The sequence below is a fragment of the Talpa europaea genome (assembly GCF_964194135.1).
Source record: "Talpa europaea genome assembly, chromosome: 11".
In the NCBI taxonomy this organism is placed as follows: Eukaryota; Metazoa; Chordata; class Mammalia; order Eulipotyphla; family Talpidae; genus Talpa; species Talpa europaea.
This window is the reverse complement of record NC_140078.1, coordinates 1,947,163-1,959,482: the sequence shown is the minus strand read 5'-3', so window position 1 is coordinate 1,959,482 and position 12,320 is coordinate 1,947,163. Positions and strand designations below refer to the sequence as shown.

Genomic DNA, 12,320 nt, shown 5'->3' with positions numbered 1-12,320 from the left:
GCGGCCTGGCTCCGGGAATTGCTTCCTCGTTGGGTCCGTGCTGTGCGCTGCGGTGGCCGTGCTGAAGGAAGGCCGCTTTGGCGGGACGTGTGGGAGAGAAGAGGGTACTTTTAACAGCCTTTTCAGACGGTCATGGACCAGTCTCCGTTGATGTTACACCAGAGCTTGACAGTGGCACCCCCGGGCCAGGCGGGAGGGCTGGAGTCACGAGCAGGCTGCTCCCCGGGCTGGTGTGGCGTGCTGCAGGGTCTTTGGCGTGTCAGCCGCGCCCCACAGATCTCCTTCCCGCATGTTGGCGTGTCCATCACACCATGCCAGGAGGTCACGTGTTTTGCTGTTCCCGCTGACCTCCTTGGACAAGCCGTTGAATATTTGGGAAGCTGTGGAGCTCTTGAGAGTAGACGTAAATTTTCCAAGATTCTACTTTTTTCTTGAGAGCTTGGATTTTTTTCATTGGCAAAACTGCTGCAAGTTGTTTTCCTTGAAGTGTGTTCATTCATTTTTGAATGTACCAGGCCTGAGTGACGTGGTTTTCTGTCCGTCCCTCAGTTCGCGGTGTTGCCTTTGGAAGCCTCCTGCCAGCTCACAGCTCGGGCGGCCAGCAGGAGGCTGTTGGGGCCGTTGTGGTCTTCCTCCCCCAGGCGGGCGAGGTGGGCATATGTGCGGGCATCGCCAGCTCACCGGGCCTCACTGAGGGCATCCTTAGGAAGCCCCGGCTGTGTCGATGCCTGCGCCAAGGTGCTAGCCTTGCGCGTCCCAGATCAGCACAGTGAAAGGGGGTGACCTTCGCTGCTGACCACTGTTTGGACTCTGGTCACCCTGTGGGGGCCCTTGGGGTCTGCGGGTGTGCCTGGAGACCTGTGTGATCTGACCTGGGGCAAAGCATGTTGGTCTCTGGCCCCATCCTCTAAGGTGCTAACCACGGGGCCCTCCCCTGAAGACCATGAAGACAAGGGCTGCTGTGGGGGCTGGGGGAGGGGAGCTTGTGGAGCTGCCTCTGCGCCCGACAGCCACAGTCACGGGCACTTCCTCTCCGCCTGGGGGCTCCGTGAAGGGGCAGGTGGGTGTGGGCATGTCCGAGCCCCAGCAGAGTCTGACCCTCCTCAACGCCTGAGGAGGACGAGGGGCTGGGGCAGCAGCAGCGGTCCGGGGCTCTTCCTGCGGGATGTCCTGGTGCTCTGACCAGTGCAGTCTCTGCAGGGCCACAGGGCACCTTGCAGACAGTCCCCCTTAGCCTCAGCGCCCTCCATGGGGTGGCAGCCAAGGGGCTGCCAGCCTGGGTGCAGTCTCCAGGGTGAGAGGCTGCTTAGCATCTGCAGCTGTGCCTGCTGGAGGCTCGGTCAGTCCAGCACCAAGTTCTTTCCCGTAAAAACAACAGAGTGTGATTTGGTCACAGCACATCAAAGTCTCGACCCATTTCACTGCAATTCTTGAAGAGTATTAACTTTACAGTCCCACCCAGGAGGGAGTGCAGCGTGTGAAGACTCGGGGCATCTGTACTTCTATTCCCACACGTGTGGGGCACAGGGTGGGCACCCTTCCTGTCCAGGAGTGGCCAGTGGCAGAGGGCGCTGACGGCGCTGGCTTCTCACCGAGGTCTCGCTGCTTCCCCAGTTGTGACCTTGAGCGAGCACCGCGCCTGTCAAGCCCCGTCCTTCACTTGTACAGGAGGATTTGGGCTCTAGCTTGATGGTGAGCTTTAGAGGAAGCACCTGGGGACCCCCAAGGAGGGGTTCAAAGGCAAGGGTACATGGGTGAACGCCAGCCGGTGGTGGTGACCTCTCCGTGGGCTGCTGACCTCCATGAGCAGTCACCCTGGCCGTGACATTTTTGACCTTTCTCTACCAGTGTTTGCAGCGCTACCCTGGTGGCTGTGTGGGGCCGGGGCGCAAACAGCGGGGGCCGTGCTGTGTTACTGGGCTGTCGGAAAAGTCAATGATGCACGTGTGCTTGAAAAACAGAAAACACGTGGGACTTTCCGACAACCCAGGAGTTCCCGAAGAGGCCATTTGGGTATGTTTTCTTGAACAAAACAGGCATGTGGGCACTGGTCCGCGCCCCGGGGCGTGTGGCAGAGGCGCGTGCCGTGAGAGAGCAGGGCTAGGAGTCGGAGTGCCAGGGTTCTCCGCCCCGGTGCCCACCCGCCCTGCGTTTGCCCTTGGGCAGGGCCTCTGGCTCTGTGGGCCTCGGGTTTGAGACCTGCAGGGTGGGAAGATCCGGTCACCTTGCCCTGCCCCTATAGCCGCGGCCCTCGAGGCTCAGAGGAGCGCCCGGTCAACTGCCTGCGCCAGGGGACAAGTGTTAATGTGACAAGTGGCTGCTGGTAACCAAGCTCTGACCCTCCTAATGAAATATTTTCTTTCTTAGTGATGTTGCAGCCTTTCGATTATGACCCCAATGAGAAAAGTAAACACAAGTTTATGGTTCAGTCTATGTTTGCTCCAACTGACACTTCTGATATGGAGGCAGTAGTAAGTACTGAATGCTTCTTATTCTTTCTCGGTCGTTAGCAAGCGAGGCGGTGCGGACCGCGGGTGCATGCTCTGAGAATGCGTCAGCACGGTTCTTCGGGGAGCCGGTGTTCCCGGGAGGTTCGTCCTCTGACTTCTCCTTTGTGGATTTTCTGAAACTTTGATTTTAACATTTTAACTTTGCAGAATAGCATTCTTTTCTGACCTTTTTGTCTCCGTGTGCTTCAGCAGTTCCTTGTTCTGATGGGTTCTGTCTTGAATGGTTTGAGGATTCTCTCCTGCTTCCCCTCCCGCCACCCCCACCTGCGTGTTGTGAGGCGCGGGCAGGCTGCGTCGGGTGCTGACCGCCCTGCAGCCCCCACAGCGTTCTCCTGCTTGGGGCCGGGTTTCCTTCCCCCTGGGGAGAGCCTTTCTTTTTTTTCCCCCTGCTTTAAATACGTGTCTAACTCACTAATTTTGGTAACAATAAGATGACTTTATTTTCATAAATAAGTGATGTGGTACTGATTTTGTGGAAAAAAGATTATACCAGTTCTCCCCCAAGCCAGCCTCTTCCACAATTGGGTAACACAGCAGCTCCTGGGCGCCGTGCAGGGATCACGACGTGCAGGCGAGCCTTGCGGTCTGGAGAGGAGGCGGAGCGCCCCACACCCTCACTCCGGGGCCTGAGTCCTAGCTGTGGGCCGGGGCTCCCTGCACAGCCCCTCCGTGCCCAGGGTCACCGCACAGCATGCTCCTTCGCCCCGGCGCTGCCCAGCTGATGCAGGCGCTCAGCTTCCGGGCAAGCCAGGTGTTCTGGCTGTGGCGTGGTCCGGGAGAAAGGCCTTCTCTTCATAGAAACCGTTGCTGAGGCATCCACGACTTTCTCGCTTACTTTCTGGAACATGGCGCATCGGTTCCTGGTGACCGGCGTGGCAAGGACACGGGCGCCATGGAGGGGCAGTTGTGTCCGCCCCACGGCGGCCGCCCGGTGATGGCGCAGTGGGTCATGGGAAGCCGAGGGCTCCCTCTGCTAATGGGCAGCAGGGCTGCACGGGGCTCGGTCCCCTGCGCGGTGGGGATGCGTCCAGGCCCCGTGCTGGCATCATGCCCGGCGTGGAGCGGCCGTGGCGCCAAGTGCAGGCGTGGCCAGGCTCTCGGTAGGCACCCAGGGTGAGCTCCCCTTCCCCACATTGTTTTCAAGACAGTGAAAAATTTTTGACACAAGATGGGCATTGTTGGAAGCTTTGGAAAGATGCAGAGAAGCAGACACAAGGGAAAGCAACATAAAAGTGACTCTAACTCGTTCATACTAGACCTCGCCACTGTTTTTTTTTTATTTTTAAGATTTTTTGTTTTTATTTTGATACATAAAAGTTGAAAAAATAGTGCAGTCCCTATCATTGTCACCTTTGCCCGCGTTCCCAGGGGACTTGTTGCCACGTGGGCTTCGCGGCTTCATCCGCTGTCCTGCTGCTGCGGCAGGCTCCTGATGCCTCGCCCCCGGTGTCCGGTGGTGGCCCGGGCCGGGGCTGTCTTCTGGCAGGGCACCCCGAGCCTCCTGTTCCCCAGGACTGGGACGGAGCTGCAGCCAGTGGGCTTGCAGAGGCCCCACGTTCTGGACTCATTCAGTTACTGCCTCGTGATTACATTTCCTCATTGAAATATTTCTGGGCCAGAACATCCCGCAGGCCTGGCCTGTGTACATCCATCAGAGCATCTGGTGTCTGTCATCCCTTGCGAGTGATACCAGGTTAGATGACCCGGGGAAACTGGTGGGCGCTGGTGGTCCTCAGCGTCAGCCCTTCTGCCCAGGGTCATGAGGTGGTCGTGACCTCCGAGGCCATGTGCACGGCCTGCCCGTCGGCGGGCTTGGCCTCTGGTGCTGCAAGTGGCTGTGGTGCCCTTGCACGGTGCTCTCCTGTCACGCCAGGCGGGCACGCACGCGCTGGGGCAGAGGAGCAGGCAGTGTTTGTCACTGCCTGGCACTCTGTGAACTCCTGCATGAGTAAATGCTCTTCTGTACCCTTGGAATGGCACTTACTCGGGCAGGGCCTGGTGGCTAGGGAGGCGCCCCCGTTGTTAAATGCAGACTGGTCCCCATTTTTGGCTCTTGGCACCTTTGTTGCTCTAGCTGCCTCCTGCATGGTCCTGGGGAGGGGCCGGGGGCACTTGATCCTTCCGTGGGGTGTGACCTTCCTGCCTCGCTGGACTGCAGCTCTCAGGCCACTGGAGTTCCTGCCCGCTGCTAGCAGGAGCGCATCACCCCAGAACAGGCCCTCGGCCCGAGGATGTTCCCACCCGGAACACGGGGGTCAGCCAGATAGCTGCGGGGGAGAGGGCGGCTTGCCAGTTAGGCTGTCTGGGGTGGTGGGCGGCGCCCCCTGAGCAGGATGTGCCCGGAGGAGCAGGTGTCGCTCTCTTAAGGAGAGACATCCTGTGGCCATCCAGATCCAACCGGGGAGGCCCCCTTTGTCCCTTGGTGCTTCTCTCTGCCCACGCGCTCCCCACAGGCAGGTGACCAGGGAGCGCTGCTGACTTTGAGGAGTCACCACAGCAAGACCAGGACTGGTGAAGTGCGACAAATGTTCAGCCCAGCTAGTATATTCAATCCGGTCGTGTTAAAAATACTGAAATCTCAGCAGATTTAAGTTTTTTATTTGATATACATCAGGGCTTTCTTGTTAAGAGTGTTTTTCTGAAATTGTCAGTTATAGGAAGAAAATTATTCTTCCAGCAGCTTTATAATATCCTGATTATTAAATTTAAATTGTTTTAGTGGAAGGAGGCAAAACCGGAAGACCTTATGGATTCAAAACTTAGATGTGTGTTTGAATTGCCAGCAGAAAATGATAAACCAGTAAGTATGTTTACAGTTAACAATAATTGAATGTTGCAAGCTGATACTTATTTGCATACCATCTCCTGCGAAACCAAGATTTAAGTTGGCAAATTATTTTCCTTCCTCTGATGTATGAAGAAAAAAATAAGCTGAAGTCAACAAATATGTAGGCTTTTATGAAATCAGCCTTTGAAAGATTTGCAGAAAGACTACTAATTGAAACAATTTTTCCCCTTGAAAGTGCAACCTGTTGGCTGTTGAAATGTCAAATCCCAGGAGCTTCTTTGTCTTCGCGAAGTTCTGGGTTGCTCTTTAACAGCGGGGAAGACTAAACGGGGAATAATTTGCCGTCTGTCTGTCGTGCTGCTGGGAGGGCCGATGGAGGTGCCCGGCCTGGCCTTGTTCGGGTGCCGCCCATAGCCCTCCCTGCCTGCCCTTCTCAGCATCACCGCTCTGCCTGCTTGACCCCACCTGCCCCTTCAGTCACCGCCTGCTTTCAGAGTAGCCTTTCTCGGCCCCGGCTCTGTGGACACTCAGACGCGGCGGGGAGGGGCCTTCCGTGCCTGTGTGGGGGCTCAGCAGCACCACTGGCCTCTGTGCGAGAAGCCGGTAGCACCCCTTGTGTGACAGCCAGAGTGTCTCCAGACATTGTCACATGTGCCCCCGACAGCCCCCCAATGAGAGTGGCCCCCATCCTGCCTGAGAGGCGAGGGAAGGAGTGACTGCCTCCCAGCCGCCAGTCCGGGTGCCCCTGGGTGTCCAGGGTTGTGGCGCCCAGGCCCTCACTGACCGGCTGAAGAGGAGGCTGGGTCTGAGGTGCTGACTTGGACCTAGCCCTGACCCTAACCCTAGTCAGAAAAACTTAAACTGTATTAAACACCTAATTTAAAACACATGCAGAATATTAAACCGCCCTGGCCTGAGTGGCCGGAGCTAGGCAATAGAGCTGCCCCAGGCCCCGGCTCCCAGGGCCCTGGCGGTCCCCGGGAGCACTGTGGGCATGTGTCTCGTCTGCTTAGTGTTCTCTTGGCGCATTAGTGACTGCTGTTGTCCCAGCTCTCGGAGTGGACAGTGGCTGAGTCCTGGGGAGGGCAGTTCCGGAGGCAGAGCGACCGTTCTGGTTGGCTCTGCGGTCCGGCTTTGTCGAGCGGGGGCCTTGCCTTTCGGGGCCTCGCCCTGCTCATCTGGAACGCGTGGGGGCAGAGCCAGTCGAGTCATCTCGGTTTGCAGCACAGGACCCCCAGGGCGGCCATCCCAGTTGTCCCCAGCACGCCCGAGTGCGCCTGCTCTCCGCCCACGTGCAGACTCATCCCCAGCGGCCCAGGGGTCACGGCGCAGCCTGGGCTTCGCGGCGGGAGCCGGTGCTCCTCGAGTGGGTTCGCCCTCACTGCAGCCCTGAGGCGCTGCGCCAGTGCAGTCAGTTCCCTGTGTCCGCCCTCCCTCGCCTCTACCCCACCAGCGCCCTGGGGATGACCCAGCTCGTGGTGCCCCTCCCTGAGCTTGCACAGCCACAGGATGCGAGTCTTTGCATGGCGGGAAGTGGATGGTGCGACGCGTGCACGCTTCCCCCTCTGATGCTGGTCTCAGTGAACTCCACTGAGTTCCCTCATTCACAGTTTCTGGGGCCCAGTTCCTTGATGCTTAAGATACTAGATGAAGGGGCCCATTTTGAAACAAAACGTGACATTGTACCGTGTGGAGGCGGCACTGCCACGTGTAGTGTTGGCTGAGAACTGCTTGCTTGCGTGGACAGTCCTTCACTGCCTGGTGGTGACGCTTGGGCTTCCGTTTATTTCTGAACAGCATGATGTAGAGATAAATAAAATTCTATCCACAACCGCATCAAAGACAGAAACGCCAACAGTGTCTAAACCTCTGAGTTCTTCCTTGGATGACACCGAAGTCAAGAAGGTGATGGAAGAATGCAAGCGGCTGCAAGGCGAAGTCCAGCGGCTGCGGGAGGAGAACAAGCAGTTTAAGGTAACGGCGCTCGTCTCCGGCATCCGCGGAGAGGGGCTCGTCCCTGGGGTCTTGGGAGGGGAGCTGCTGAGCCCCCAGACTTGTGGGGGCGGTTGTGTTTGCTCACCCCCGGAGACATGTCACCGCTTCCATCAGGTTCGCAAAAGGGCCCCTGGCCGCCCCGCCCGCTTAGGAACCACTGTCTCTGGAGCAGAAGTTGCTCAGCGTAGACTCCCATCCCCTTGTGCACACGGTGACAGGCGCTCTTTCACCCTCTTGGTGTAGATTGAAAATAAACTCTGAGGCGGAAATAGAGCAGCAGTAGTCATCCTGAGATCACGTCTCAGACCTCCCTCCCCGCTGGCCGAGCGGCCCTGCTAAGGGCTCTGTGCTGACGCAGGCAGAGCTCTGGTTTTGAAGGCTCTGACTGGGCCTGGGCAGCAGGGCTCATCAGACTGTTCAGATGTGGGGAGACAGGAAGGTGTCGTGGGAGACGCGGAAGCTGGGGAATCAGCAGGCACCAGTATTGGGGCTCCAGCTGTGAGAGGAGGCCGCGCACTCCTTTGGGCCTGAGGGTGCAGGAAGGACTAGTCGGGTCTGAACCAGCTCTGACTCCACGCGTCAGCACCTCCAGGCCTCCGCCCGCAGGGCCTCTCCGGCCCTCGGCGCGGGGCAAGGACGCCTGTGCTCAGAACATCTGATCGCAGGGACTTGATTGCGGCTTAAATGTCGGGGCTGATCTGTTCTCTTCGTCATGATCACGCCACCCAACCATGTAATGGGTTTTCACTCTTCAGCCACCGTAGCGCCAGGTACACACGATAAATTCATTTCGGCTGACTCTTCCTCCTCTCTTACTCCGACGAGGCGGCAGATATAGACGGGCCGCCGGCGGGGACACGGCGCTGCCGTGCTCGGTGCTCATCTTGACTTGCCTCGTTCAGTAGCTCCTTTTGGTGTGGGGTAAATCATGACCCTGACGCCTCACTTTTTGGCTAAAAGTCTAGTAAGTAAGATACGCCTGGAGCTTCTCCTTGAGTGTATTTCTCCTCAGAACAGAGTTCTGTGCCATTCCGAATGATGAATAAATAGAAGTAGCTTCTGTGTAAACCACATACTCAGGTGCGTGCTGCGCCACTTCTGCTGGGGGTGACGGGGTGACACCTTCGCCTGTCACCGCGCAGAGACCTTGGCCACGCCCCACAGGCGGAGTATTGCAAAATATTGTCAGGCCAGCCTTGACATTAGAAGATTCTTTTTCCTGCCAGATGCTGGTTTCTTGTCTTGTTTCATTCTTTCATTTGTCAACTAATTTCCCCGTCCCTACCACTAAGCTGGCCCAGTGGATCCAGACATGAGCCGTCCATGCCCAGGATGAACTCTCTGTTGACAGGGCCCCAGGGGCACGAGACAAGTCCTGGCAAGGGCGAGAGGGTCGAGTGGTCCCACAGAGACGGCCGCTGTCTCCTGGACCTCTGGGGCAGAAGGAGCCGGGTGTGCAGCTGCGTGTGAGGCGCAGGCTGAGTCAACGGGGTGACGGCCAGGAGAGGCCCTGGTAGGAATGGAAAGAAGGCCTTGGTGCTCCCCCGTCGGAGGGCACAGGAGGAGAGCCTCGCTCTTCTTGACACAGCTGTGTGGTTGAGGACCCACTGTCCCCGCGCGCAAGAGGGCTGCACCTTGGTGGGAGTCCTCGTGTTAAATAGAAGGCGTTTGTGATGAGTGTTTTGAGTTGTCACAGCTGGTTTGACATTCCCGGAATCCCGGGCCTGAGGCACCGACAGCACACCCCCCCTCAGATCCCGCCTAGGCAGGAAGCTTCACCTGGGGAGCCCTAGGCCCTGCTTTTTGTGGCTTCTCATGTCTGTCGGGGGAGGCCTGCCATCGCAGATGCCCAGGACGTGGTTAGGAGAGCCTGGGTGTTGGGGAAGAAGATCATCTGGGAGACGGGGCAGGAAGCGGGGTGGGGCCCAGGGTGCTGTGGGGCTGGCTGACCCTCGTACCAGCTCTCTCGGGAACCAGGGTGTGCACACTTAAATTTGTGGGATGAAAAGGTGCTGTAGCAGCCTCAGGTCACAGGGACGGAAGAAAAGGAGGACCTCCGACGGTGGCCCAGGGCTGTCCCTTGTCGGTTTCGGTTCCTCCATTTTCAAAATGAGGAGGTCGGACCCCAAGGCCCCGAGTCACGGTGTGAAGGCCCCGCCCCAGGCTCTGCTGTGACGACGTCTCCCGGCCTTGGGATTGTCTTTGAAATGTGCCTTTGCTCCCCCAGGAAGAAGACGGGCTCCGGATGAGGAAGACGGTGCACAGCAACAGCCCTGCGCCCGCGCTGGCCTCGGCGGGGAAGGAGGAGGGCTTGAGCACCCGGCTGCTGGCGCTGGTGGTCCTGTTCTTCATCGTCGGGGTCATCATAGGGAAGATCGCCTTGTAGGGGGTGTGCTCGGGACGGTCGCCGCCTGTGGGCCTGAGCCTGGGAGCTGAGTCTGCCGTAACCATGTGTACAGAATTAATGTATGATGACATCTCACAGGTCTTGCCTTTAAATTACCCCTCCCCAAACATGCGTGCACCCGTGTGCACACGCGTGCACAGATATAATATTAACAACCTTTTAGAAAGTTAAAAATGTATAGTAAATGATGGGGGAAAGAATGATCTCCGCCGGTGACGAGGAACCGTGATTAGGCAGTGCTGGCATGCGTGTCATTTCAAACGACGTCGCCTCGCCCGCGTGGCTGGATTACCTCTCACACAGACGTGCTCCCTGCCTGCCGGCGCCGGCCCTCAGGAGCCCCCTCCTCACGTCGCCCCACGCTGCTCACCCCCACACGCACCCCCGGCCTGCTGCTTCACGATTTGCCCCAGCTGGCAGCTCCCTGGGACCCAGGAACCGTCGGAAGCCGAGCGCCAGCTGCCCTTGCTCCGGCGCAGGTGGAGGCCTGGGGTGGCCGATCAGCCCCTCACTTGGGAAGTCGAGTCAGCGCTTTGTTCTCTTGCAGGGACCATGCTGAGCCGCCGTCGGTTCGGGCAGCAAGGCGGAACTGTTTAGAGACTTGATGCCTGTTTAACTTATTTACTGTATTTCATCTCATGTTTTCTTGTCACAAGGTTCATGCTGGGGCTCCCTAGGCTGTGGGTAGAGCTGGCGCTGCCGCCCTCCCTCTCTGGAGGGGCTGGCTCTGAGGGCATCCAGCAGCTGCCAGGGAGGGGCGGCCTTGGTCGTGACGGTTGACTCTGCTTTATCCTTTCTCATGGGAAGAGCGGCCCATCCAGCGCGTTGTCCTTGGACGGGACCTCGGGCCCCACTCGTCTGTCCACCCGCGTGCCCTGAGTCCAGCCTGACCGCTCCCTTGGGGCCCAGCATGGGACCAGGCGAGTGAGTCGGGCAGCAGAGTGGTGAGGAGGGGGGCGTAGGGGTGGGGTGAGAGGCTTCCCGTAATCCATCCAGTAGTCATTGAGGGTTTGACTGTGAATTCATTTTATGTCACAAATGACCAATTCTGTTTGACTATGTAGCATCATAAAAGAAAAAAATTAAAATAAAACCCCAAAATTAAGTGTTCTTTTGTCATTTTGTCATTTGTGCATGGGGTGGGGGGGGGAGAGGTGGTGGTTTTACCGTTTTGTTATTGGAAGGCGATAAAAACACGCCCTGTCAGTGAGAAATGTGTGTTCAGCGATGTCAGTGCGTACAGACGTCTGGGTTTTTTTGAGTTGGCTTCCACCAGAAGTATAAAAATAAAACTGCTGAAAATCTCAGGCAGCTGGACACCCTGGCCTTTCAGTGAGAGGAAATCTCTTCTGGGTCAAGGGACCGCGCAGAACCGCCTGGTGTGCAAGAGACAGTTCGCGCCCCAGCCCGTGGGGTCATCGGTCCAGGCCCTGCTTGCCTGGTTAGGGGCTGAGGACGGGGGTGGGTCCCCCCCGGGGTGCCCCCCGCCCAACCGCTGCTCCAAATAAGCTACTCCCTGTCCTCGTGAAAGCAGTCCACTGGGAAGCCAAGTCCTCACAGGGAGCAGGGGACAGGCGTGGCGCTCGGCGCAATGTGGGGGCCGGTGCCCCTCCTGCAGACGCGGGAGGAAAGATGGTGGGACAGACCGAGACCCGAGTTCTGCCATTCACTTCATGTAGCTTCCAGCGTCGTGGGGCTGGAAGGGAGCGGGTGAGAGGACCCCGGACGGTCTGGGGAGCAGTGTGGACCCACTTCAGACTCCCAAAGGCCATGACCACGTACGTGTCCTGATAAAACTATTACAAAACCACCCCTGGGCTCTGGCCTGTGAGGCCAGTCTGGGGCCCGCAGCACCGTGACTGGGTCTGGTGAAGGAGCCTGCCAGGCCGGTCTCTGGGATGTGCCGGCGGACTTTGCAGCTATAAGTCCAGGGTCGTCTCTTCTAACTCCCCCTCCCCCGAAGTCTCACTGACAGGCGACGCCCGGCGACCACACGCTAGCGGGTTGGGGTGAGGGTTAGGTCGAGCAGCGGGAGAGGAGGCCAAGGGTAGCCGCGGGGTCCTGTCTGTCCCTCTGGGCCTGTCCGTCTGCGCCGGGAGGGCGAGCGGAGCGCGGCTGGGCTCCGCTCTGAGGCGGGCTTGCCTGGCGCTGGCTCCGGGGCGCCTTCGCTCTAGAAACAGCGGCACGAGCTCGTAAATACACAAGAGAAGTTAAGCAGTAACACAGCCCCATCAACGCCTATTGATTGAAATTTTAAATTGATAATTTCAACTCCTGCACCAGACAAAATGCCTCCAACAAGCAGCAAAGCTGTGTTATTTGGAGGTGTGAAGGCCCTGCTTTAATTTTTCCCTCTCCCTAGTTTGCATGTTTTCTCTCCCTGGTCTTCTAAACTGCTGGCACCAGCAGTAATAAATACTGATAAAATCAAAATTGATTTTTACCACTGGACAGTTTATGCCTAGAGAGACGGCTTATGCCTACATAACACAGAAGGGGGAGAAATGAAGAACCTGCAGCGATCCGTGAAAACCTAAACGCTTTCAAACAAATCCGAGGGACAGAACAGCTATCGGAAGATATCAGCGCCGGACTCGCGGGCTGCGCCGAGTCAGATAGA

The 12,320-nt window shown here is 57.9% G+C and overlaps 1 protein-coding gene across 1 annotated transcript in view; it reads left to right on the top strand.

Moving 5' to 3' along the window:
* The window catches only part of VAPB (VAMP associated protein B and C), a gene marked incomplete at both ends in the record, with an annotated part of 34,277 nt that extends 24,598 nt beyond the window's left edge, over positions 1-9,679 (top strand). The window contains 4 exons of the mRNA XM_084247946.1: positions 2,368-2,471; positions 5,230-5,310; positions 7,096-7,272; positions 9,521-9,679. Coding sequence (XP_084104072.1) covers positions 2,368-2,471; positions 5,230-5,310; positions 7,096-7,272; positions 9,521-9,679 — 521 coding nt within the window. The remainder of the gene's footprint in view (positions 1-2,367; positions 2,472-5,229; positions 5,311-7,095; positions 7,273-9,520) is intronic.
* Positions 9,680-12,320: the final 2,641 nt, after the last annotated feature.